The 26,856-nt window shown below is 38.3% G+C and overlaps 1 protein-coding gene across 9 annotated transcripts in view; it reads left to right on the top strand.

Annotated features, from left to right (window-relative positions):
• WDR20 (WD repeat domain 20) overlaps positions 1–26,856 on the top strand; it is a 45,179-nt gene that overhangs the window by 728 nt on the left and 17,595 nt on the right. For all 9 annotated transcript variants that reach the window (XR_005829176.1, XR_005829174.1, XR_005829175.1 and 6 more), the window contains exon 2: positions 25,778–25,960. Coding sequence is in view for 5 of the 9 variants with exons in the window: in XM_040602502.1 (XP_040458436.1) it covers positions 25,778–25,960 (183 nt within the window). In the remaining 4 variants the exon portion in view is untranslated. The remainder of the gene's footprint in view (positions 1–25,777; positions 25,961–26,856) is intronic.

Below are 26,856 nucleotides of genomic sequence, written 5' to 3'. Positions count from 1 at the left end.
AGGGCTGGCTTTCCACTGGCAAGGCAGCCCGGGGCCTCCTTCACCTGCTGCCTCGGGTCCAAGTTTACTGGGCGCTAACGCCTGTCGTGACTGTGGTAGTGTCAGATCCTTGCGTTCAGGATCTTTATAGCATTGACTGAATGCCTACAGTATTCGCTGTAATTTTAGGCCTCCGTCATGACTTTGAAGTGTGGACTGATTTTAGGATTGTTTCTAAATGGAGCAGTGTAATGAGCTGGGTTTTAAATGTCAGATAATTAACACAGAGAAAGTTGCTTTTACGGGAAAGAACCATTGATGCTGTTGAGACTCCTTACCCGTCATTATTTCTTGCAGGCATGCATTTGATCTGTCAGGTCACTATATTTATGAACAAACCCTTTCTACTTGTTGTTTCTTAAGGTCTTTGGGTTTATGGTATTTAGAGAAGAAGAATTTGTCATGCCAAATAGATGTGTGTCACTTTCTAATATGTGTAAATATGTGTAAACACAAATATAATGATTGTCAGCTTTCTATCTTATGTTTCAAAAAGTGGTTGTTCATTATCTTACATATCTGGGACTCAGCTGCTGTAATGTGAGTACTTCGAAATCTTCCTGCTTTTAGCCCACGATTCAGCATTACATGAAGACACAGAGAACTAAGTGATATATGCAGGGCTGTGCAGGAAGCTTGTAGATGAGCAAGGAATTATACCTGAATCTGCTATGCCCTAAGCTAGTATCCGTGTCATTCCTCCTCTGTATTGAATGTAAGCATCTACTGGAGAATGAAGCCTATGTGGTTGTCTGTTGGCTGTGACTTAACATATCTGACATGTTCTATATGAGTATATGGAAAAGTGTGCATGTGGATTTTAGTTTCACCCCTTAATGAATTTAAAGTCTTGGACAATAGTTTCTTTAGACATGCAATAAGTATGTTGTATCAAACAGTATTTGCTATTTATAAGTAGTTGCTATCTTTGCTATTTACAAGGTATTATGGGTGGCAGTATCTCTGAAAATCTGTAGCTTAAATTATTACCATGTTTGGATTCTGATATCTTATGGGTTTTTTTTCATATGAAGGAAGAGCAGAATTCCCTCACTTAGATTACAGAGCAGGCCTTTATGTAGTTTAGTAATGGTATGTGTGATTCTTGAAAGTTGTCTTAGTCATATCTTGCCACACTTCTGAAAAATAAAAAACCCTGAAGCCTGGGACTTCATTGAAAATAGAGAACTGAATATAACTTTGGGCTGAGTATTTAAACTTTTTTTAGAAGCTGTTGGTGTGATACACGCTAACAGAGAAAATTTTAGTTTGTCAGATTGTTAACTTGTGAGCTTTGATGTGTACCTGTTAAAGTGTTAAATACCTTTTTTTTTCTCTCAAAGTAGTGTAAAACACATGCATTGTTGTAACAGAATTCATTTCAATAATCTTTTACGGTGTGAACAATTTAAAATAAACCATATATTCTATATGTATAATACATGAATGAAACGAACCTAGAAAAAGAGCCAAAATAGATTGAAATACACTTGAGGAAAATGTTTTAAATAAGAACGGAGGAGTTTGTCTGTCTTAAACATGTAATACTTGCTTCTTTGTAATTTATTTTGAAACCGTTCAACTGGAAGTCATTGTTTTGTCTATGTACAAAGTTGATGTAAGAACAGGCTGACAGTCTTTCAACTGATCATTTGAGCTTTTCAGAATTGGAAGGTTTATCTTGTGGCTATCATTAAAGGGAGAGAGGTATCGTTACCTAAATTGGCACTACGTAATTCTGCCTTAAATTGGACAAGCTATCAAACTCTGCATGCCTTCCTGTTCTTGGAGGCAGGAGGTGGAGAGGGGCTTCATCATTTGAAGACCAACCTGTTTGTAATCCTCTGTATAATACAGATGCCAATAGCTTCAGTTTTAACTGTTAGTTCATAATTATCTAAGCATCTCTTTAAAAATTTCCCCTAATTACTATGAGACTGTAATTTTCATTTTGGCTAAGTTGTATTAAAATATTAGAATATGAGTTAAGTTTAGTGAAGCTGTGCTGTGCGTATTTATCAGGTAGGTATAATTTTCTATTTTTTAAGGTCTGCTTCTTTTCTTCCTAAGAAAATGCTATGTTTTTTACTAAAATGAGTGAAAGAGCCACAAGGGCTTCAAGTAACAGTGCCTGTTAGATACTAAGGTAATTCTTGCATTTGCAGTCCATTGCAGATCAGTGCACATCATCTAAGAGTGTCACTTCAGCCATGAATGACACTTAAGAATAAATGATGTGAAATTGGCCCAAAGATACCACTGGAAAGGATATTTCTTGAAATCAGTGATGCTAAGCTTTCTTCTATTAGTTTCCCTTAAATTCTGAATACATTGCATCTGCTACATCTAGTTTGCAAGTCATCTTTTTAAGTAGACTACTAGTGTGTGTGTTCTATTTAGGATATTTAACCTATATAAAGAATAAATGATTTCCAGGGATGTTTCTTTAACCTTGATCCTTCTTCCAAGAAACTTGGTTGAAAAGTTACATACAGTGTCCATGACAGCAGTGTTGAGATTGGACTGTTATAGACAATGATAATAGTTTGGTAAAGATAAGAGTTTTGGAGAGCATTTCAGGCTGTCTTTCGAGACTTTCTGAAGCAAAAAGGTATTTTCTCCCAACTTGGTTCTTTGCCCCTTTAAAAAGGAAGCTGAGTTTTTACTGTTTCATGTTTCAGTGTTACCACTAAACTTCATCATTACCATTAAACTTGTTACTATATTTCCATGTTTTCTATGTCATAGAAAGCATATCAATTAGCAGCCAGTGCATTGTTGTTTTTATATTACACAGTTCTCTCTGTGTTAATAAGGCAAAGCAGGTTTCCAGAAAACTGCTGCCTTCTGGTTTGGATCCACTGAAAAAAGAAATAAACCTGTAGTTTATTAAGGAGAAATTAGTCTGATGAAATGAGATGTGCTTGCTTTACTTAGGTAAATATATGATTATTCTCAACTGCACTGTCAATGGGCTTTCCCTTTCAGTCCTCCTTAACTTTGGCTTTATGGTTAGATGTGTACAGTGATCCCTTGTTAAACAGAAGAGGTAAATTTTCACGAACTGAACTGATTTAGTAACAGGTGAAGATGATGGTCTAGGAGTACATCATCATCTTGGCAGTGTGCTCCTATCTCCTTGCTGTCTTTGGCAGTGCTCAACCTCTGGTTGAACTAGTTCGGCTTGCTAAACCAGCAGTGAAGTACTTGCTGTTTTTCTGGGCAGATTTTCTCTTTGGTGAGCTCAACTGTCTCATCTTGGGGTCAGATATTAGCAGGTACAGTGGGAGCAAAGAAAGGGTTGAGGGGAGGAACAAAGCTACCCCCTTCAATGGCCTGCACTGTCAGATTGGATCCACTGCTTTGTAAGGTGTCTTCTGAATAAAGCCTTTACTTCAGCCGGAAGTCAGATTCAGAGTGATCTGTTCTTGGCGAATTATTGACTTAATTTTGATTAAGAGAGTTATAGGTGTTAAAGGAAGTATTTTCTATTATTTTAGGCATTTGCTTCTTCATGGATTAGGGTTATAAAACGGTAATTCAAAAATTACTGCTCAAACTGTGAGGCATTGATGCTTTGATTGGGTTGCTTTTTCCTGCAGGCCCAAGTCATGAGTGAGGGCGGTTACTTGCTTCTTGCTTATGAAACAGTTTTGGGGTGCTTCAGTATGATTTGTGGCTAGCTTTGCAAAATGATTTATTAGTTGATAATGGAAAAGTCTCCTGGAAAAGGAGAATACTATCTCATCTTCCTTGCTTTAGGAGTGACTGACAAAACAAGGCTTTCTAAAGTTCTGCTGACATTAACTATCAAATCTGTTTCCCTTTCTACAAGGAAGTGAGCGCATTTTCCTTTAAGGTATTGTGTGTATGATAATTAATGTGGTGTTCTGTGTATATTTTGAAGGTTTCTGGGCAAGTTAGTCTCCAACTGTCACTGCAATGTAGTCATATACAAGTATACAAGCAATAGTGTTGCATGGTGCACAGTCTTAGTTTTTGTGTAACATACTGGGGGGTTACAGAATTTTAATGTGTAGTTTAGCTTATTACATTATGTTGAACTTCTTGTATTTAAATTCTGACTACCTGCTCTCTTTGTTAACATGTGGTAGACTTTCCTAACATCGGTTGTTTCATTTTTTTGGAACTTCTTCCTCACAACAAGAGGCTTTGTCTATAATTGTGCTTTTTTTCCTGCAGCTACCTAAAGCAGCAGTCTGTCAATAACTACAGAATATTATAGTATGCTGTAATGATGCTGGAGTAGAAGGATATCTAGGTGATAAGCTCAGGTTGGTGGAGGCATAGAGGGCAGAATCTGTTGACTGTCTTTTTAACCTTATGTTGAGCAAGTGGCTTAGAAGTAATTAATTATATTTGTACTAAGCTGAAAGCAAACTCGTATCTGAGCTTCTGGCAATTACTGGTTATCAGTAAAAATACTGATGATGTGTAAGAGTCCTTCCTTTGTAATTCTCTAAATTACCTTTTTTTTACGTCTGGCTTGATACTGGAGTCCTTGTTGTCCAGTTGAGAAGTGTTATGCTTGCTGGTGACTTTCATTCTATAGACTCTTGTCACAATGACAGAATGATGATGGGTGGTATTTGTCGCTGTGCTTAATATATTGCTCTGGGAGGAGTAGTGCAAGACAGTTCTGGGTTGGAAGCTGGAATCTGTGGAGAAAACCAGGAGGCTTTCTGAAGATGTGGTGGGAAGGTGAGTTTGTATTACTGCATATTTAGAGATCACGAAGATGTGTCAGGCCTCCAAAAAAGATGTTTTAATAGCATATATGAGCTATAAAAATGCTGATATTTGTAAGGGTCTTTGAAGATAGATTTGTTCTGAAGCAGAGGGAAGTATACCTGCATCTTGTGACCAACTTGAACTAACAAGAATTCCACAGCCTCCCTAAATAACCTGTTTTGGTGCTTAGTTTTCTTTCTCCCTTCCAATATCTAACTAAACTTCTTGTTCAAGGAAATAAAAATGAGGCTGAATGCTTTTATCTGCTGTAGACATAAAGAAGTTGACTATTGCCTTTGGCTTTTATGTATTTGAAAACTTGTTAATTTGTCCTCTCATTTTTCCTAAGATAAATAGATCTGGTTCTTGTAACCTTTCTTCTCAAATCATGAGTTCTAAATGTTTGATTGCTCTTCTCTGTATTGGCTTCTGTTAGCTTGCACTTGTGATGCCTAAACCAGATACAGTACTTCCATTGTGACTTCAGTGCAGAGCAAGGAAGAATTATGGCCTACTGTCTGTCTTCTAATATTCTGGCTAATGTATTGAATAGTGTTGACCTCTTTAAATCCTGCTCATAGTGTTGGCTTGCTTGGATTGTTTCTGATCATATTGTTGCTTTTCTCTGTGTTTATCCATGCTTTGATTTTGTTGTTGCTGTAGTTTATAATTGCCACTTTAATTTTCATTGAATTTTGTTCTATTAAGTTTATTAGAAAGTGTTTCTATTTCCAATTTTGTGCTGCATACTGCAACAAATCCTTCCGGTCTTGATGCCATTCACAAGTTTGATGTCTACTGTCATCCATTACTGGAAGTATGTCATGGAACTTAAAAACTTACGTTGCGTTTGCTGCTGACATTTTTCTCTAGTCTGGTTATTTTTTCAGAAGACAATTAGGTTTGTTTGGTGCTTGCTTTTGGCAGGCTTACGTTGTGTGCTTTTACCCCTTTGGCTGGGTGCTTACAGTCTGATTTGTTTCAGTGATTTTGATACCAAGGTTTACTACTACAACTGTCAAATTCTACTACAAAATGTTCTGCATTTAAATACATACTTATATCAGAATCAAACATCACTCTTATTGTTAAAGAGTTGACAGGTAAAGGTGGCTAATGGAAGTACAGTAAAGTAAAGACAGTAGAACTTTTCTTAAAGGTATCTGATGCCGTCCTGCAGCTGGGAAGATAAACTTTTTCTGTGCTGGAGGAATTTGCGTAGTCCATGTTTCTCAGGTGTGATGGATGTGACACTCTGCAGTTTGTCCCTATGTAGATTTTTTTTTTTTTTTTGAGAAATCCCTTAATTTCTTGCTGAGTTTTTTATCTTCTCTGTCTTGTAAATAATGGTTTTTATGTTGGTATTGGATTTGCCAGTCCCATGGAGTTATTCTTGCTAGATCAGTAGTACTTTGTCTTTTGATTGGTGGTTGTGAAGGTATTTGGAAGTCTCTTGGAAATTTGTTTCAGGTGTTTAATGGATGGATATACTTACCCCTTGAGTTTGATGTTGTAGATAGATGTTTTCTTCCTTAACTCTAGCTGGGCTGTACTAAGATCTGACAAGACACCTTACAAAATGTTTCTGTGGAGTCTTCTGAAGCGTGGGGGTTTCTGTAACCCCTTTCTTTCAATGACACTTCTGAAGGAAATAGTGAAGACCTAATGTAGATTACAGGAGTATGGGTAGATTTAAGTGTTTAACTTTGAGGCTTACGTAGAGTTACTAGAACTGGCTTGAGTAAGAGCTGCTTTAAAGACTAAAAGGCTGCTTTAAAATGACACTGTTAACACTGTGAAATGTTCCTTGCTGTGGAAGAGAACAAAATATCTGTGCTTGACAGAGCTTGCAAGATGATTATTATCTGGGGGCTACTTCTGAGCTGTAGACAGTGGCATTAGTTTGTAGTGCTTTTACTTCTGTCTGTGCTTCAAGCCTGTATCACAACTGTTTGACTTGAGTAAGCTATTGCATTATATCCCCTGAAGGATTGCTCTCAGAGGTAATAGTTCATTTATCTATGGCTGCCTGTTTGGCTGGCATGTTTGAGAGTGAATACTAGGCTATGCTGGCTAAACCCCCAAATTGGTATGCAGTATTTTATATGCAGTGAATATTTGTGTGTGGGTTGGTTGGTTGGTTTTTTTTTGCCACTGCAGGTATGACTTGGTTTTTTGTTTTGTATTGGAGTGTATTTGTAGTAATGTTGCATTTACATGAATTCAGTTGGGGGAATTTAATTTAGTATAAAAACATTAATTATGGCAGTTACTCCTTACAAACGGACAACATTTCAGTCGTCATGCTTCACAGATGCACATAATAGTCGTTCGTTACAAACACTTCTGTGTCTGTGGTGAGTTTTGTGGGCCAGCTTTGTCATAATATTTACAAAAGTGGTGTGATACGTCCTTAAATTACAAGGGGTTTGCATTATACTCTGACACCTGACAGTCTGCATAGCAGTTAAATAGTTACCGTTAATAGTTAAAACATACATTGAAGATGCCTCAAACTCTTAAGTGAGAGGATTGGAAGCAGTAGTTGTCCTTTGACATTCTAGAATCAAATTTAATGCCCTAGTTTGAAGTACTGTTGTAGTTCTTTGGCTAAAGGGAACCATCTGAAACACTTTCTTTTGAAGGACATATATGTTAAGGCTACTTGCTGTCCAGTTGGTCATGGCTATGAGTTGACACACTTGGACAAATTACTATTTGAAAGTGGTGCCATTTAGTGCCAATAGTGCCTAATAATGCCACTGTCCTCTTAAAAAACTTAAGGAAACTAAACAGTAACATTAAATGTGCCATACTGTAAGTTAAAGTAATAATATTGCATTGTGTCCTTCTCAGAAATGGAGTATTTCTCCTTCTTTACCTCACCCCTACTTGTAAGTCCAAGTGTATATGCATTCCATCTTCTAGCACGTACATCCCTTATGTTTCCTGCCCCCTGTAACTTAAAATAAAGCAGCTACTTTTGCATGTTCCAGCTTCAGTTTTGCAGACTGTTGGTAGGCTAGATGTGGCCCTGTAGTCTTTGTGGGAGGACCACCGGCCGCTACAATTGAAATCTTTCCAGTGGCAGTGTCATAACTTGTGTTGGGATTCCTCTCTTGCATTATTCAATAAAGCGTGCATAATGGAATGATAGATGTCTAATAGATACCTTCTGCAAATTGATTTCAGTTTTGGTTTACCAACTATAATTGGTCTTTAATTTCATGAGTTAATCATAGGGTTCTCATGTGGCTGTAATGGTCAAAGAAATAATACTCTACTTATTTTCATTTTTCACTCTGTGTGGAATTGGAAGGTGGCTGTATGAAGGAGTTTTTGGTTTAGTAATGCCTACTTTTGTACACCTAGAGAATGTGAAGTGCTGTGTTAACACTAAATGTTCGTCTAAGCAAGAACTTTAACTTAAAAGTGCCCCGGTGTAGGGAGAAAACATTGGATGTTATGAACAAACTTATTATCCCCAGTCTCCTAGGAATACAAAAAAGTAATTCTTATCTTACAGGATGTTTACATACATTTTGTCAGGGAAGTGATACCACATAAAACTTTGAGAGGGCTCCACTTTATGGCTTTAATGCTCCCTTTCAAGTAAAGAAAGGGGGAGCAGTGCAACAGGAGACTGAATGGATGCCAATATATATTGAAGCTATCTGTTAAAAATCCATGAGTCTGGTGAAATAAACTATTGGAATGATGCCTTAAGGACACTTTAGCCTGCAGTCACAAGGATAACTCAGTAAATCTGAGTAACATAAATGTCTTGTCTTCCTGACTTAAAAATGTAACCATAACAAATACGTAATTCTGCAAGTCATAGTCTTATTATTTTAACTGTGGCAATTTATTTCTAGGGATTCTTTTTTTCTCACATTCTAACTAAGACTTCTACAAAAGTTGCACAGTTTCTTTCAATTTGAAGTGGATATTGGAGCATGACCCTCATACAAGTTTGAAATGCTCACTGAAATGAAAATTTGGCAGAAGTTGTTATAAAGGGTTTTTTGTTGTTGTTGTCTGCATTTTTCTCGTTTTCTATTAGTTACTGTTCTCGGTATTACAGAAAAATAGTTATGCAATGATTTACTTTCTAAATCCTGTTCATAAGATTTAAATTAGAGTTTTAATGTTTGGATTTGCATAACGTAGTGGTCTGTATGGCAAATACTACCTCTAAAAATCAGCTTTAATGCTGTATTAAGAAGCCATAGATAGAGGCTTAGTCTGCATTTTCCTTCAAATTTTCACCTTTCTTTCCTACTAGGATCTGTATAGCAAACAGTTGGATTATTTTCCAGATGTTCTTTCTAAATGAAAGTATTTCTAGAGGTTTGGGGTTTTTTTTCATTTTTAATAGGAGAGTGGGTGTATTGGGTTTGCATGACAAGGTTTTAGTAGCGGGGCGGCTACAGGGGTGGCTTCTGTGAAAAGCTGCTGGAAGCTTCCCCTGTCTGATGAAGCCAATGCCAGCCAGCTCCGAGACAGGCCTGCCTGCTGGCAAAGGCTGAGCCTGTTGGTGATGGTGGTAGTGTCTCTGGGAGAACATATTTAAGAAGGGGAAAAATGCACAACAAATTGCAGTGGAAGAGAGGAGTGAGAATATGAGAGGTCAACAGCTCTGCAGACACCAAGGTCAGTGAAGGAGGAGGGGGAGATGCTCCAGGCCCTATAGCAGAGATTCCCCTGCAGCCCATGGAGAAGATCATGGTGGGGCAGGCTGCTCCCCTGCAGCCCATGAAGGTTAACAGTGGAGCAGATGTTCGTGTGCAGCTCATGGTAGAGCAGATACCCACCTGCAGCCTGTGGAGGACCCCACGCTGGAGCAGCTAGATGCACCTGAAGGAGACTGTGGCTCATGGGAAGCCTGTGCTGGAGCAGGCTCCTGGCAGGACCTGTGAGGAGTGGAGCCCAGGTTGGAGCAGGTTTGCCAGCAGGACCTGTGACCCCACGGAGGACCTAGACTGGAGCAGCCTGTTCCTGAGGGACTGCACCCCGTGGAAGGGACCCACGCTGGACCAGCGTGTGCAGAACTGCAGCCTGTGAGAAGGACTTATGTTGGAGAAGTTCATGGAGGACTGCCTCCTGTGGGAGGGATTCCATGCTGGAGCAAGGGAAGAGTGTGAGGAAGAAGGAGTAGAAGAGACAATGTGTGGTAAACTGGCCATAACCCCCATTCCCTGTTCCCCTGCACCACTGAGCGTGGAGGTGGTAGAGAAATCAGGAGAGAAGCTGAGCCTGGGAAGAAGGGAACAGTGAGGGCAAGATGTTTTTAAGTTTTGGTTTTAGTTCTCATTATCCTACTCTGATTTGAATGGTATAAATTGATTTCTGCAAGTTGAGTCTGTTTCGCCTGTGATGGTAGTTGCTGACTGATCTCCTTGTCCTTATCTTGACCCACCAGCCTTTCCTTATAGTCTCTCTCCCCTGTCTAGCTGAGGAGGGGAGTGGTAGAGTGGCTTTGGTGAGCACATGCGTCCAGCCGAGGTCAGACCACCACAGTGGCCACCGACCTTCAATAGCTACCTGTTTGCACTTAAGGTGTCAAGAGGGTCTATCTTTTAAAAACAATTTATGAGGGCAGGGATAGTTGCATGGTTAGGCAGTACCAGTTCTGAAGTTTGATACCCTATATACTGCTGAATGCAGTATTTCTTACCTGCCTTACAGCCCATCTTGTGCGTGTCAGTATTTGTCAGTTCAAATTATTAATCTATTGCTTATAAACAACTAAAGACTTTTTTTTTTAAGCGTGCCTGTTCAGTGTGATATATTGATCCAGGACGAGCTTTGTCCCAAAGACAACTTTTAAAAAATACAGGGTGGAGCTTGTAGAAGAAAGGTGCTTGGGTTGACAAGGGAAATTACTACTGTTTAATAGCATTAGATATATACCTCAACAGGGGACTTGCAGCAAAACCTTGCTGTTACTTCAGAATGTGAACTTACACTTCATGCCCTCTAAAGGTTACTGTTCAGTTAGGTTCACATCAATATAACACATGGGGATGGCCTGCCTTTCTTGCCTTCAGCAGTGAAACTGTGGTCTCCTGTACAGAATAACAGTGCTGTCATGTACACTTCGCAAACACCTGCGAAGTTTTCTGATGCTGTTTGAGATGAAGTTCATGGCCTTCTAACAGTGTTAGCAGAATAGACTGTGCCAATGCAGTGACTGTTCAAGTGCAGTTCTGTGTTTTAACCAAAATGCAACTTCTGTAAATGCGCTAGACTGAACTGGGATGTTAATCATGGGCACATAGTACCACTTTTGAATTGGAGAGGTGGGGCAAACAACTGTTCTGAACAACTTAAACAGATGTCTAGATGAAGCTGCCTTTAGTGATGCTCAAGATGATTCATACTTTTCCTTATTGTTAGAGTAACAAAGTGCTCGACAGTTAAGTTGCTGCTTTGGGAACCCTTTCGTTATTTGTATTCTCTCTGGTGAGTAGGTGTCTTACAGCTGTGGCACTTCCAGTGCGAGTTGATATAAAGGAGAATTTAGATTTGAACAGTCTGCTGGTATCAGTGCTGGTTAAAGGTACAATTATTTTGACAGCAGAAATCCCTGGCATGCATAGTATACGTATGCCCATAGCAATGCGAGGGATGATTTAGTAGCTGGGCTGTGTTCAGTCAGTAGTCTTGTCTGCAGCTCTGTGCCCTCATACAGGCTTCTGTTAGGACTTCCAGTGCAATGCTTGAGGTGTGGGCAGTTAATCAGGTGGCCAGCACTTCTGTTTGCAAGAAGATCTGTAGGTGACAAGAGGTGGGCACTTTCTCCAACTCTTGAGACAAAAATCAGCCTGAGAAAAGAGAAAAAGTGTGACCATTTGGTACATTAAACATGTTTAGCCCTTTAATGGTAATTTTGAAAGAAAGTGATTAATAGCAGGCAAAAGGTTTGGTGTCCCCCCCCCCAGTATCTGGACCAGTGAAACTGTCAGCATACCATTACTTAAAGCATCTTAATACTTCGCTTGCTCTAAAATAAGGCTATTGGGAAAACTAGTGCTGATATTCATAGAATCGTAGAATGGTTTAGGTTGGAAGGGACCTTAAAGGTCATCTAGTTCCAGACCCCTACCTTGGGCAGGGACACCTACCACTAGACCAGGTTGCTCAAAGCCCCATCCAACCTGGCCCTGAGCAGTCCCAGGGATGGGGTATCCACAGCTTACCTGGGAAACCTCTTCCAGTGTCTGGGAACATACTGCCTTTCACTCTAAAACTTCTGAATCAGGATTCTGGTTTCCAGACTAGGTGATAACCTAATATAGTGATGTCCTTGTAGGTATGGGATTGTGTGAAATCTGAGTTCACTGCATTGTATTTGTTTTAGGGATTTACTCCTTGATATTTGTTTTTTAGTAGCCTGTGCTCCTATTCTTGTTCTGTAACACTTTGCTGTATTGGTTTTTGTCATTATGAAATGTCCTCAGCCCCAGAAGGAAGATGCATTGCAAATTAAGAACTCCAGGACAAGAGTTAAGGCAAATAATTATTTCATCTGTCTGTTACTAAATGCAACCACAAAAAGCATAAACCAATGAGCCTTATTCTGGTTTTGGAGCATAGGTTATACATTTTGTCAATAATTTATTCACCTAACTTTCACTAGGACTGTTCTGGGGCTCTTAGAGTAACAGCCAGTTTCATCTTACTTTTAGTACAAAAGTAATTAGGGCTTTGTTCTAGTAATATTTTGTTAGCATGCTGCAACATGATGGGGTTACAGGCTTAATAAAACCACTGCATCAAAAATGTCTGGCATTCCAGTAAGGGTTGCAAAATCCAACAGTAGCCAGAAAAGACATAATCCTGACTTGCGGGACAGACATTACTTTGTTTTATTTGACTTTTACTAAGCTTTGTAATGAAAAAAAAATATAATTTGATTAACAATTAACCACTACAGTGAAGTAAGTTTCTATAGCAACAGGGCAATGCAGAGTACGATTATTAATCTGCTTTTTTGTAATGGAATTTTTTTTTCTTACAAGCATTGAATTTACACTGTTGGACTAAAGCATTGTCTTGTTATAGCAACAGATAATCCTGAGCACTTGCTGCTGCCCTTCCCTGCTCTCCCCCCCCCCCCCCCCCCCCCCCCCCCCCCCCCCCAAGAAATAACTTTCCCTCTTATGTGCTGGACAGGGGATGGGAGAGACTTTCAAAGATAAATACCAGCGTTGTAGAGTGGTGGAAACTCATCGTTCTACTGCTTGCCTGTATGTTATTTCATATAATGGAGCTATATTGAATATATCATTATGTGGTATGAATTTATTCTGCTTGAAAGAAGCAACACTTCTAACTGTTGACAAGTCTACATGAAACTGAACTTGCTATAATTTAATAATAATGATCATATAGTAGCTTGCAAATTTCAAGTAAATCCATTTAGTTTAGTCTTAATGCTGAAACCCTGAATCAGTCAGGCTTTTGGCTTGACTTTGATTTGTATGTTTAAAATCTCTGTATGTTTTATTTGTTTCAGTATGTCTGAATACCCTTAAAGAGAAGAATGTTCTACTTCAAGCTTCATTGTTAAAATCGGAAAAGATTAGGGTATTGTCAAGGGACTGCAGGTGTTGGGTTTTTTTTGCTATAAAATACACTTGTAAAACCAACTTTTGAGTGTTACTGTACTTTGATCTTTTTAAAGTTATAAGAAACGAAATTTGAACAACTTCAGTGATGAAGCTACAGCAGCCTTAGTCTTTCAACAGGGAACTTAATTTTGTGATACATTTTGAGGATACTTAGGATGTCTGATCACTTGAAAGAAAAAACCAAAAGCAGCAGTTCTGTCTCTGGCGAGCTATATATACAGTCAACTGCAACAGACGTCACTGATAAGCGTACATGTATTGTTTAAGTGTATTTTTCTGGTATCATAACAAAACCATACTAATATTTTAGAGAAGAAAAAAATAAGATTCAAAGCTAAAGTGAAAGTAATGGCTTTGAAGGTGTGACTGGCTGGAACACTAGTCCAGCAGGTCAGGTAACTTTTTGTGTGTGTGCATGGGGAGGAGATGAACAACTTGGGGATGATGCTATCATGAAGTCATGCAATGTTTCCAGTTTGTTCCATGTTTTGGAGGCCATCTAAAAGCAGTCTGCCAGCTCTAATTTAAATGAGTGTCACCTTTAACAGGTATAATTTTTCTCACCAGTGTTGCTTACAGAGCTGAGCCAATTTAAACACTTTCCCAGTGAAAGTAATTTCCTAAGTGTTTAATAAGTATCCCAACTAAGCCTGTCAACTGAATGAGAATGGTTGCCCAATTATGCCAGAATGTGTGGTTCTACTTGGAGTCCATTTGATATCTATATACCTATTTTCCTTATTTTTTTCTTGTATGTATTGTATGTATCATATGCGTCTTGTCTTTGTTCAGCTCATCCGAATCATGCCTCATTCAGCATTAAAAACAAGTCAGAAAGTGTTGACTGTAAGTGAAGGCAACAGTGTGACTAGACTGTAGGAGTAGGAGGAAATTAAAGGTTCCACTGGAGGATAAGAAGCAAGAAGGAGATCAGAAAGATAACTATTACTTTTTTACTTTAGAGCTATGAATCTGTTATAATTTACTAGGTTGTAACTATTGAGAAAGATGTTACAGTTAACTAAGCATAAATCTTAAGTGTACCTTGCAGGACTTAATTATGAAGCGTAGTTAAGGAAGTGAATAATTATTACAGTACATGTAATTTTCTTAGTTCCTCAAAAGTTAACAAACTAAAATGTGTGCTTCAGTGCATTGCAGTCATTACAGAAGGTGATACCGTCTCTACACTGTATGTGACAGTTTGTAGTAGTAGTGCCGCATGAACTTTTTTCAGTGCCTGCGAATATTTGGTATGTTCTCTACTATTCTTAAATCAGTTGCTTTTTAATTCACCATTTCTAACAGTGAAAACTGCTGCTAAACCCCCTTTGAATGCCTGTGACTCCAATGACAGGCAAGTATTTTCTTAAGGCTTATCCTTGATTGTATTTAGGCAGAAGAAAAACATGCAGGAATGTTACTCAACGCCCACACACACCACCGCCACACCAAAACCTGAGAATTCTCAACTGCTTACAGTTACTTTCAGTTTTAGCTTCTGAAACTCTGAGGTAGTACACTTCTGCGGGTTTTTTGGGTTTTTTTTTCCTTAAAGTAAAACATTGTCTCCCTGCAGTGGGAAAACATTCATGTACAACTTGTATATTATAGACAGCTTTAGTAGAAGTTCAGGTGCTCAGCCTTTCTAGTGTAGTACTGTGATAGTGAGGGAGAATTGTAACTTAAGTTCATGTCCTTGTATGAACTGGCACTTTTAGATTAGTATAATAGAATTTTAACTGAACGAGTTCTAGAACCTTAAACTAATTCTGTTCTGAAATGGGGAGAGAATTAAAATACTTAGTTCTTGTTATCTTTTTACTTATTTTACTGATTACGGTGACTGTGGTAACTGTTGAAAAGAGAGCTTCAAGTTGAGGTCTTCTAGGTGGTTTTGGAAACAATTATTTTCATTGATGAAGTTGGGACAAAGAAGTACATAAGAGCACATGATGGCAAAATTCTCATAATAAAGTTGGGATGCACCACTGTTCATAATCCGGGTATTTTATAGGGAGAAATAAGCAGATACCAGAACAGTAACTGAAGTGAGAATTATTTGAAAAAAATACATAGCGAATTTTTGCTTCAGCCAGAAAACTTTGGAAAGATGGTAACCAGAGTGTAATTTTGATTATAAGCTGAGCCAGCTTGTGATACAGCTGTTGAAGGTAGGAGGAGATGAATGCAATTCAAACATGTATCAAACGAGGTTTACCAATAGAAATAAGGAAGTGTCTGTAGTGCCATTGTACAAGGCATTGAAAAGATGGCTTTAATAGTGTATGAAATTCTGGTTGCTTATGTTGATGAAGGTGAGTTTCATCTCCTGCTACTAGGAGAAGATGGTGTCTAATGTAAAATGGCAGAAAGAAGAGTGTGATTTTAATTAGCTGAATAAAGCAATCGCTGTTTCTTAAAGCGGTAAAAGGAAGAAGAAAGAGAATAAATAATACAAAACCTTCACTAGATGTATGAAACACATGCCAGTCATGCAAAATTTACTATTAATTCAGAAGGATCTTGTGCTTTGACCAGCACTGCTGTAACCTGTTGCTAACAGTTGAACTGCATAATGAAAATACTGTGGTGTGACAGGTTACAGACTCTATGGGAAGTACGGAATAGATTTTAAGAAGAGGCAGAGTGTTTCATCCAGAAGCTTCTTAGAGCTGAGCCAGATGAACGGAATGAAGAAAATATATTTATAGCAATACAAATCCAACTACCTGTGTGGTACCCAGTGAGGCAACCTTACTGACTTTTAGATCCAGGAAAGGAAGTGTAAGATACTGAGGAGCTGGAGGCAGTGAAGTCCATTGAGAGAATGGAAGTATAGCTGACTTAGCAGGCTCTTTCCATGCCTGCAGTGTTTTATGATAACAGTATCTCAGTAGTTTTGCAGGGAAGCTTTGGGCATGTTATTTTGTGGTTTAGGTATTCTTAGAGATGGTTCTTTGTATTGTAAGCCTGCATTTATATAGCAGGCATGGAAGGTCAGAACTATTTCATCCTATCTTTAACCATGAGCAGAATTGAGATGAGACTTTCATGAATAGTAAAATCAGCTAATAGTGGGTGCATTAATTTATTGTAAGAAGAGGTGACCAGCAAACCCTTGCTACTTTTCATTTTTTAATCATGGGGTGCTGAGACTGAAAAAACCCAAACAGTAGTCGTCTTTTGTTTCAGGTTTTCCTAATCTGTTTTTTACTTGATTTTATATAGAATTTTAGTGTGCTGAGGTATCTGTTGTGTTTTCTGGGAGTTAGGAAAGATTCCATGTGCTTAAAACAGATGTTTTCTTATTCATGATCCTGTATTTGAGATAAATGTTTGATGAAAGGTCTTTCTTCAAAATGGAAATTAAAAGAAGCTAGCATTTTTGGCTTGGCTTTGTCCTGCTAATGTTAATCCTAGAACTTTAAGTTAGCTGGTTACCTGGCCCCTCTTGCAGCAGAAGAGTTTTCAACTAGGGTACAAGCTTTAATGTACAGAAACTGTCTTTCTCATTCAAATACACTCTTGGAACAGATTTTCCTTTCTGTCATGAATGCCAAGTCTTGATTCACAGGAGAAAAGGTAGTGTCAAATAGAGACTCTCTGCTGTTCTAGTGTAGCTCCTTTTATATTGAATATACCCTGATCTGAGTGCATTCTCTTTATTTGGTAGCTATTTATGCGCATCTTGGGCAATGAAGTTTCCCCATTACTCTCCCATCTCAAAGAACAGCAAAAACCCTTGGAGGTTTGTAATAGTTAATAAGGTGATTCATTCAGTATGAGAATTGCTGGATTCGCTCTCTGGAATATATTAGGATGTTAATGTGTCTTGATCAATATGCAGCACTAAACAGTTAAACAGAATTTCAAGTAGACGCTCAGGCTCCTTGGTTACCATGGCAAACACAGTAGGAAATTCATGCCAAAGTCTGGAAACTAAGATACACAAAGGAAAACTTGTAAACTGAAATCACTTTGGAGAGCAACTGTAGTTTATAATTTATTAGGGTCTGTTTTCCAAAGAATACTGTTTTAAAATTGTATTTTGTCAAGCAGGTCTTAATTGCCAGTTTAGAGTTTTACACGAAGCAGGCAATATTCACTAGCAGGGAAGAGTAAAATTCTTTGTTGGCTTGCCCTCTAACTGTAAGGGCATTGAGTGAATAGAACAGCCTCTTGGAGGCAGATAAATTAAGTACTCCAATCAAGGATGACATATTTTCAGTGTGCCATGTCTAGTTTAACAGAAGTGACCAGGACAAGGTGTGTGTGTACGTATATAAGTATATTTTAATGATTTGTCTATGTTCATCATTATGTATATGTATTTTTATTGTTCTATGTTAAAGATCTTGCAGTATTTAATTCACTTTCCCGCAGTTGTTAGTCTTAAGGTTTGCTAACTGTAACAAAGATCTATATGTTGGTGTTTTAATGGTGTAGGTTTCGGTTTAATAGGTTCCCTGTTTTATCAGCTGCCTTTGAGTTGTCTGTGACCACAGTATTTCATGTTGCAGTGATGGCAGTATACTGTGGCAAAATCTGATCCTGGTGCCTGTGACTTGCTGTACAGTTCTCCATAGGTGTGGTCACATGCAAATCATGCAGTTATTTTTCTCTTTCTGCGTGTAAATTACTACATATCTTTACATGCATCTTTTCCAAAATCTCATCCCCCGAAGGGGAAGCTGTTACAGAAAGGCCAATCTGTGGCTTGAGAGAGACACTACTTCTAGAAACTTCCTGAAGATTGAGGCTAGAGTTGGACATTGAGATTGTGTGCACCTACCTGAACATGCGACTCAACCTCATCTCTTTACGGTTTACGTAATCTGGCTTGGGGATTGATAGATAGTTAGAGGCTAAGGGAAAGCAGTTTAGGTTATTGAGAAACTAGGATTGATTTGCCTGTACCTTTAGAGCACATGGTGTCTTGGGAAGGAAGGCTTGATGCTTTGGTAACCTGGAAGTGGTGTTGCTGGAATGTGAAATGTTGGACGTGATGAAGCAAACAGTTTAGTATTGGTGTTCAGGAGTTCTCATGAGTTTGAAGCGTAAAGAGGCTGGGCTGCAGATTTGTTACAAGTGGTAACTTATATTGAATTACAGGTTGGTCTGTGCTTTTTGCTGACCTCTTTAAAAAGGACTTACTGATCACTTTATAATTAAAAGTAGAATGTGAAAACATATGGAAGATTATACTAGGGTTTAACTGAAAGGACAGTAAGAAATTGGAGGCCACAGGAAGAGATGAACTGTGCCGTTGATTAGCCACAGTAAATAAAACTTTAAATAGCTTTCGTCCCACTAAGTTTAACATGGTAATTTATAGTTCTGCGGTAGATTAATAACTTCAGGAAAGGAAATAAAGGAGAAAAGCAGCAGAAATTGAAGGTGGACTAATTTGACTAAGTAACTGGCAAGAGGCAATTTTAAGGAATTCGGGAGATGCAGTTACGCTAGGTTAATAAGCAGGAGTGTTTGTTCCCACTAATCTTTGGGTGGCACACACTGGAAGAGAAAGCTTGAGTCAGTTTGGAACCACTAGACAAAAGGAAGAGGGGATTAATCGATCAATACTTGACTTCTAATTTTTCTGTATTGTAAGAAATGGAATGGGGAAGAATATTAGAAACAAGAATGGAGTAAATCATATTGCATTATCTAAACTAGTAGATTCCACTATCAGTGTTTCCATAAGAAAAAAAAAAATTATTATTAAGAGATTCAGAGAAATGGTGAAAATAGTGATAGCTGAAAACTTCTGTGGAAGTACTGAGAAGGATGGAACTTCTTATTCTAGTAAGCAGTAAGAGTGCTGTGTATATAAGGAATGTTAGACTTCATTGTCCCTTCCTGGGAACAAGAAGGTATTCAGGAAAATCAGAGGGGAACAAAATTCAGAACTGATACTTTTTTCCACATTTAACTTTATCAGGATGTCTTGCTTCAGTCATCTAAATAAATAATGAACAGAAAGTGGGTGTTAAAATCTGGCAACGTTCGCAATTCTGTGGAGTAGATAATAGCAAAAAAAAAATAGTCATCCTGTAAAGGATTATTAAACTTCCACATTTGCAATTTAAATGGATTCCTGAAAGACATTTAGGACGGACGATAACACAGCTGACTTCTTGAGCATGTATCTGCCCTCTGCTGAAGAAATGGTGTTGGAATAATAAGTCTTGGATTGTGGTCCAGTTCTGCAGTCCATGATTATGAAGTATGTATGTGCTATGACTTGTTAGATGTGTGTCTTAATTTTTAAGACAGTGAGGGAGAGACCAGTATAAAAGCGTGACCTGTCACCCACTGCTTATTAGTAGCCCTGAGAGATCATTGTTTTGAACTTAAAACTGCACAGTGAAATCTCTTTTTTTACATATGTCCTTAAAAAGAGCTGAGTAGGGGGAGAAGAGGAGGAAGGTGTCTGCATCGCATGCAGAACATAAGTGATTCTGAATTAGTTTTCTGTTGGAGTGGTTTTTATCCAGCAGGCTGAGCTACAGTTGAGCCAAAATTCTGTAGACCAGCCACTGAGGAGAGTAATACTGATAATCATGCTGCCTTTTCCCTTCTTCCTATTAGGAAAAAAAAAAGGGCAACTAATTGCTGAAACCAAAATAGACTATCTAATTCAGTTCATGTCTGTTGGGAGTGCGTGATATAGTGACTATGTTCAGAGTTATTTGAGCTTAACCAGCTTGTTTACAGATTTAGAGTGGCCAAACACATAACACTGAAGTCATAGTCTCAATTTTTATCTGAATTGATCATGTCATTAACTGACACCCACAATAAGATGAACTTTGCAAAAAGAAGTGTGAAATACTGCTTTTGTTAGCTGTTCTTCAGTGTGGATTTCTGAGCAATTGTTCAGATGCTCAAGAACAAGGTAAAGCTGTTGTGCTCTTTTTGTATGCAGTAAAGCAGTATTGTGCAAAGTGAGATTTAAGGGATCGGATTGCTTTTAAGGAGGAAAGGGACAGGTTTTCTTCTGCAGGTATAATAAAAATTAACTTTGTTAAATGTGTGGGAACAAACAACTTTGGAAAGTTAAGTTACAATGTCATGTCATTTCCCTGAAGTCTCGGTGATTTGGTTGCAGTGCAGCTGAAGTTACTTGGAGTGCTTGCAGCCTGCTTGCTGGAATGAGCAGGCTGTTCTGTTTCTTTCGGAGACGCTGAGCTCGCCCACCTTTTAGGCCAGGCTGGACAGGGCTCTGAGCAACCTGGGCTAGTGGAAGGTGTCCCTTCCTGTGGCGGGGGGTGTGCAACTAGATGATCTTTAAGGTCCCTTCCAACCCAATTCTGTGATTCTAGGACTGACCAGGACTTGCTCTGGACTGCTGCACTGAGGGTTGTGGTCAGTTCATTAGAACACTTTTGGGTCTGACCCGGCTGTTTGAACAGCAGTGTGGCAAGTTGTATGTTTTGGTCTTCCACTCAAAAAGGAGCATTGTCAGCATGGGGGTAAGTTTTACCAAGCGAGTCACGTGTTTAATTGAAAATGCTTTAAGTTTTTAAAGGAACAATTTTAGTAACTTGAGACCTCTGTTGGGTTGTGACAGATGGAGGCAGCAGCAGTGTTCTCTGCTCAGAAGACAGAGGAGGTATTTTTTGTAAGTGTGTGTTCAAAACCTTGTTTCAATTTCCCTCAGCCTCCCTGGCCTACAGTAGTTCAAATGTGTTAACATTCCTGTCCTACTTCAATGCCCTTTGCCCCGTCTTGGAGAAACAAAGGGTAAGTTAATTCTGTGTGCACCTGTGAAGTGAATGGGGATTTGCAAATAAAAAAGATTTTTCTTTTTTGGAGAGTCTGCTGTTCTGAGTTTTTGAACTCTCTCTCTTTTTTTTTTTTTAATAAAAATGTTACTTTTCATAAGGTTATTGGTAGACTCATGCTTTTGCCTTAGATTACTTCCTATAGGATGTGCTGATCTATTCTGTAACCAGATAAATATTTTGGTTTATAACCTTACTGAAATGGAGTTAATGTTGTTACGGTAAGTTGTAAATCGAAGTCCCTTATGTGTGTTCTTTACAGTGTTCACATCCACTTTCTTGATCTTGCCAATTACGTAACTATTGGTTGAGTTAGTATCGTGTAGGTTTATTTCAAACCAGTGCGTGTTCTTTGCTCTGTTTGAGTGCTTAGAATAATTCTTCTGGAAACAGAATATGATTATTTTATCAGATGCTTCAGAAAACTAAACGGATCTTTGCCTAAATAAGAATTTATGTCCAGTTGTCCGGACTAGAGCTTTTATCTTAGTGTGGTTGTAGTTGTCTGCTGTAGGAATACACGCTGAAATCTTGTTAAGTAATGCTTTTCTTCTTTCAAAAGCCATGTATGTCTTGTATGGCCCCTAGTGGAAGTTAAATCTAGAAGGAAGAAGACTATCAAGTAGCTTTCCAAATCTACAAGCAGCTCTGTACAAAATTGATCTTCAAGACTTTGTTATGGATGAATTGTGTGGAACACTTGAAAAAATGAGGTTAAATAAAATTACTTGGTGTCCCTGTTTTACTAACAGAGCTGTTCTTACACAGTATCCTAGAAACTCTGTCACATGCCTTAAGTGTTCCTGTTCAGCATTTAATCAAGTGCTTTGTAACTTATAAAAAACCTACCGCAAAGATACAGGAACCCATTTATGAGGAACAGTGTTATTCAGGAGAGTAAATGTTCTGTTGAGTGGAAATAAATCTTGAAATGCTTTTGTTGGGAGCAGGTATAAATGCAGATTATTTTAAACTTTGTGAGCTCATTCAGAATATTTATGTATTAGAAAAAGTACATCAGAAGATACGCCACTGAAGCCAAATTAATAATGATTGTGTCTTGATGATCAGGATCTTAAGACTTATGAAAGTAAAGTGGCACGAATTGGCAGCTCAGCTTTCTGGAGACTTTCTTGAGAAAGGAAGCTATAGAGAGATACCTTAATGGAAAGTCTTTGAGTCAGTATGTTGTAAGTAGCAGATTCTTTTCTCCTGCCTGCTGATTGTTTTCTGTCCCAATTTCTTAGTTTTTAGTTTTCAAAATTCATGTTGTCCAGTGCAACTTTCATCCTTTTCTCATGGGTTTTCTTGCTTTCAATCAGAGAGGAATAAGGGAAAGTGAATGTCTGTGCTCGTTTTTAGTGTTAGTTCATACTTGTCCCTATGTTAATTGACAGCAAATCCAGCACCAGTTGTGGTGTTGTGTTAAGCTATTGATGCTTCAATTCAAAGAGTTGAAAGATCAGCCAAACTTTAAAAACAAAACTAAAAATGAAATACAGTTTTTCTGAGGTTTACAAAAGTTTAATATAAAGCCCCAACCTTCTTTCAGTTGTGATTAAGAAGTGTTGCTGTCATCATGAATCACCCACAACACAGTAAGCGTCTCAAAGTAGACAGACTGGAATTGTGCTGAATGTTTTTCAGAAGAAAATCTTAAAGGAAGTAAGACAGAAAGCATGCAAATAGCTTGCCACCAGCTCAAGCAGAGGTGAGGGTGCCTGATGCTGTGCTTTTAACCTCCATGTTTGGTAACGCGTAATCCCAAGATCTTTCTGTTCTCTTCCAAAGTACATCACCATTCTTCTGAGAGGGAGACAGTTCACATCACCTTGTTCAGTGAATAGTGTCATAGCCTAGGATTTGACAGTTACAGGCTCAGATCTCATGTAAAAGCTTTTTTTCTGAGAATCAGATTTTCCACAAAATGACTATAGCAAATGGACTCAGTCATAAGTTAATGAAATGCTGAGTCCCAGGCATGTTTGAGTTTTATGATTAAGTGCTTTTCTTGTTATTACCAACATCCAATAGCAACCTTCAACTGTGCAGAAATAAAGAAAATGTCTCCTAGTTCTTACGGTCACTTATTCTACTCTTGTCTTTCTATTAAGAGAGAGATCAAGACAAAAGGAGTACTTTTGTGCTTGTAGATTTGACATCTCCATGAGACACCTATGTTGTAACTGAAGACATTAGCCGCATGTAAATAACAGGCGGGGCATCCCTGTCAATAGAAGCATGGTTAATTCTGGGTTGAATTAGTTATTTTACTCCATTTAAATTCAGACAGATTGTCACTGCCATCTGGTTCCCAGAGAACAGCTAGAACAAGCACAGTGAAGTCTGTGCTTAGATTTATCAGAATTTTCTGTCTTGCTAGCTTTGTTATCACATAATTTCGGAAGATGGGGAACTTCAGTCACACCAAATTTGTTGGACAACAAAACCAAAGCTAGTGATACAAAACCTAAACCAGACAAAAGAGCAAGCTACAGTTCCAGTCTGAAAATAGCTACCTATTGATTCTTTGCTGCTTAAAAGGGTAGCGAGAATTCAGAACAACAACAACCTGGGAATACCTGTGTTTTCTGCTGGGTGGGGTGTCTGTGGTTCTGTGATCATTCACCATGATTCAGGCTGAGTTCTATTTACTTTAAAAGGGATCTGTCGTCTTAGGCATTGGGTCCTGCTGGAACTTTTGTCCAGAGGACACAACCTTGAGTCTCATAGCTCAACCTTGTTAACTCTGCATTTCTTTCAGGTGTGTAAGGATGCATCTGTATGTTTCTGTAGAATGGTCTTTTGGATAGGAATGCTGTCTCAGTTTTGAGACTTATTTTCTCTTGATATTGCGTATTTTGTAGTGATACAGGACAAGGGAAATTTGCACAATGTAAGATATAACTTCGTGGCCTCTGGGATTTGATCTTTCAGCTTCGAATTACAGATTTACATCTGTCTGTGAATGTTCCTTGGTAGGCATGCGCCTTACCCTATGATCTCCCAGTAGAGCTAGTATTCTATTTAAGTTCTCCTTGAAGAGGTATTGCTAATACTCTTTTTTTAGCTTATAATGGATCTCTGGGCTCTGGAGAATAACTTTTTAATCTGCTGACTTTAGAAATTGGAATACATAATCTCATTTTGGAGTTTTCAGCCAGGAGGCCGCATACTTGATTAAACTGGTTTATAATGTATGCTGCAAAACATAAGTGCAACTTGAATACTCTTATGTATATATGCTTATCATGTGTATCTTGTAGTTAAATTTGCCTTGGAAATGGCTCACCTGACATGATTCACTGTGTAGCTAGTTACGATTTTTTCCTTGCTGACAGTTCTAGTTTTTGTCTGTGCAGCTCCATGCACACCAAGGGTTTGCAGCCCTTTAGACCTCATCCTTGAAGGTTTAATACACTGGAGCAATTTTCTTTTATGTGTGGCTTGCCCTCTTTCTCAAAGAAGTTTTATTTTTTGTATTGCTGGCCAAATTGACTAAAAATTCTGGTTTTGATATATACCTTTTCAGTATCAGAGTCCAAAATCACAGCTGCATCTCAGGTCTGTAATATTGTTGAGTATCTGTAGCTTTCTAATTACCAGGTTCAGGGTCTGTAAATAGGGAGTTTAAAAAAAAACCCACAACTAAACAAAACCAACAAAAAACCTCAAAGGTTGAACCTGATGTATGATCTTGCATATTAAATGTGTGGGTTTTCATCTCTGGATGAAAGATAAGGTTGTCTGTTCAGAAGTGATATGGGGATAAACATGGGTTACACAACTGAGAGAGCATTTTAAATTGCTTTTCTGTTCCTTTTGATTCTTATGACACGTCAGTGCCAGATCTTCAGTTGTTTTTATTGAAGTTCATCAGTTTTGTTAGCACTTATTTTGTTTGAGCTATATTTGAATTCTGTGTTTAGTGTCAGAAGCACAGTTACATTGTAGCTTAATGGCTTAAAATGCATTTCTTATAATCACAATATCAGCATCTTGAGTCAGCGTTCCTAGAAAATGCTCTTCTAGGATCCAACTGATCATTTTTTTTAAATTGAGACCAATACCGAACATTTGCCTGTTATAAAAGGATAGACATAGTACAAGAATTAGGTGATTGAGAATATGCTATTTTTAATTCAGATTGGTTGTATTCAATAGTGAGAAAGCAGCTGCTGGGAAAGTAGAAGGTGTCTAGTCTCTTGAGGTGGAATGCCTCTTCTGGTAGGAGAAGCCTTATGGGAATAGGTTGATCTTGACTCACTGGAGCCTTTGTGTTACTGAATGGTTGTCATTGATTTGTCACACGATGTAGTTGCAAAGGCTAGGGTAGGTGTAGTGTTTAGCAAAATTAAAAAGCATGAGTATTGCATTATATGAAAAGATAAACTTTTTGACAGCATCTTGGATGTCTTTGATAAATACAAAGCTGCTTTTTCAAGTAGGGCTTTGTGACTGCCATAAATTGTTGCTTAGTATAAACATTATTTGCAAATAGAACTGGTTATTTGCACACATTGTGATAAACTGTCTTAATTCTGTTTGCTCTCTTTGCAGGCTGCGGACTTGAGTAAACCAATAGACAAAAGGATATACAAAGGAACACAACCTACATGCCATGACTTCAATCACTTAACGGCCACAGCAGAAAGCGTGTCTCTTCTAGTGGGCTTCTCTGCAGGCCAGGTCCAACTTATAGACCCTATTAAAAAAGAAACTAGCAAATTATTTAATGAGGAAGTAAGTAGAAATCTTAACATTATTGCATGCAATGTATTCGTGATATTAAAGACTCTAGATTCTCAAAAGTTCTGTAGATAGCTCCGTTTGCCTGTATAGCTTATCACTCAGTCACTACCTTCGTTTTTCAGCTGTTTGATTGGCCTGGAATACCTACAAAAATTGTTATTCATGAAGGAATCATTTGGTGTTTAAGATTAAAAATTAGGACTTTTTGGTTTGGGTAATACTGTAACTAGTGTTAATAACAGTTAACTGATGGAAGAAGGGTCTACAAATCTAGATGTTGCTGCATATGCTCTGCAGTCAGTTGTTTGAGACTTCTGGTTCCAAATGAAGAAGAAAACATTTAAGCCCCTATTTAACTAATATATTGTGGTCAAAATACTAAAAAAGGTAAAAATACCAATTGTTGTGGTCAGGATGTTACATCAGAAGCTGTCTGTATCAAGGGTTGCTAAAAGCTTGCTCGGGGAAGACTAGGAGATCAAGCTGAATGCTGCATAGGAAAAGCTGAAGGCTTATGAGGTCTTGGCCTTGTGATACTCCTGAAAGAAACTCTCCTCCTGCTTTTTCTGCTGCTGTCCAATAAGGAAAGATAGGAGGGAGTACTATGGGCGTGATTAATGCCAAGTTACAAGACCACTGGCTCCAGTCATCTGGTAGTATTGGCATTCTTAAAGTGTCTAAATGCTAACAAGGAAAGAAATCTGGTAACTGGTACAATTTGTGACTGTTCTGCAGAGGATAAGCTGTGGGAATTTGGGTGGTTTGTGGAAGGTGAATGTTCTTTTAGGGATGTGTTCAATTTTTTCTCCTTTTTGTGTTTTAGTCCAGCAGCAGGTGAATTGTGGAGGGGTAATAGCAAAAAGCTTTGCGGGTGTCTTATGTTGTCT

The sequence above is a fragment of the Falco naumanni genome, chromosome 7 (genome assembly GCF_017639655.2).
Source record: "Falco naumanni isolate bFalNau1 chromosome 7, bFalNau1.pat, whole genome shotgun sequence".
In the NCBI taxonomy this organism is placed as follows: Eukaryota; Metazoa; Chordata; class Aves; order Falconiformes; family Falconidae; genus Falco; species Falco naumanni.
This window is presented reverse-complemented; position numbering and strand designations above follow the sequence as displayed.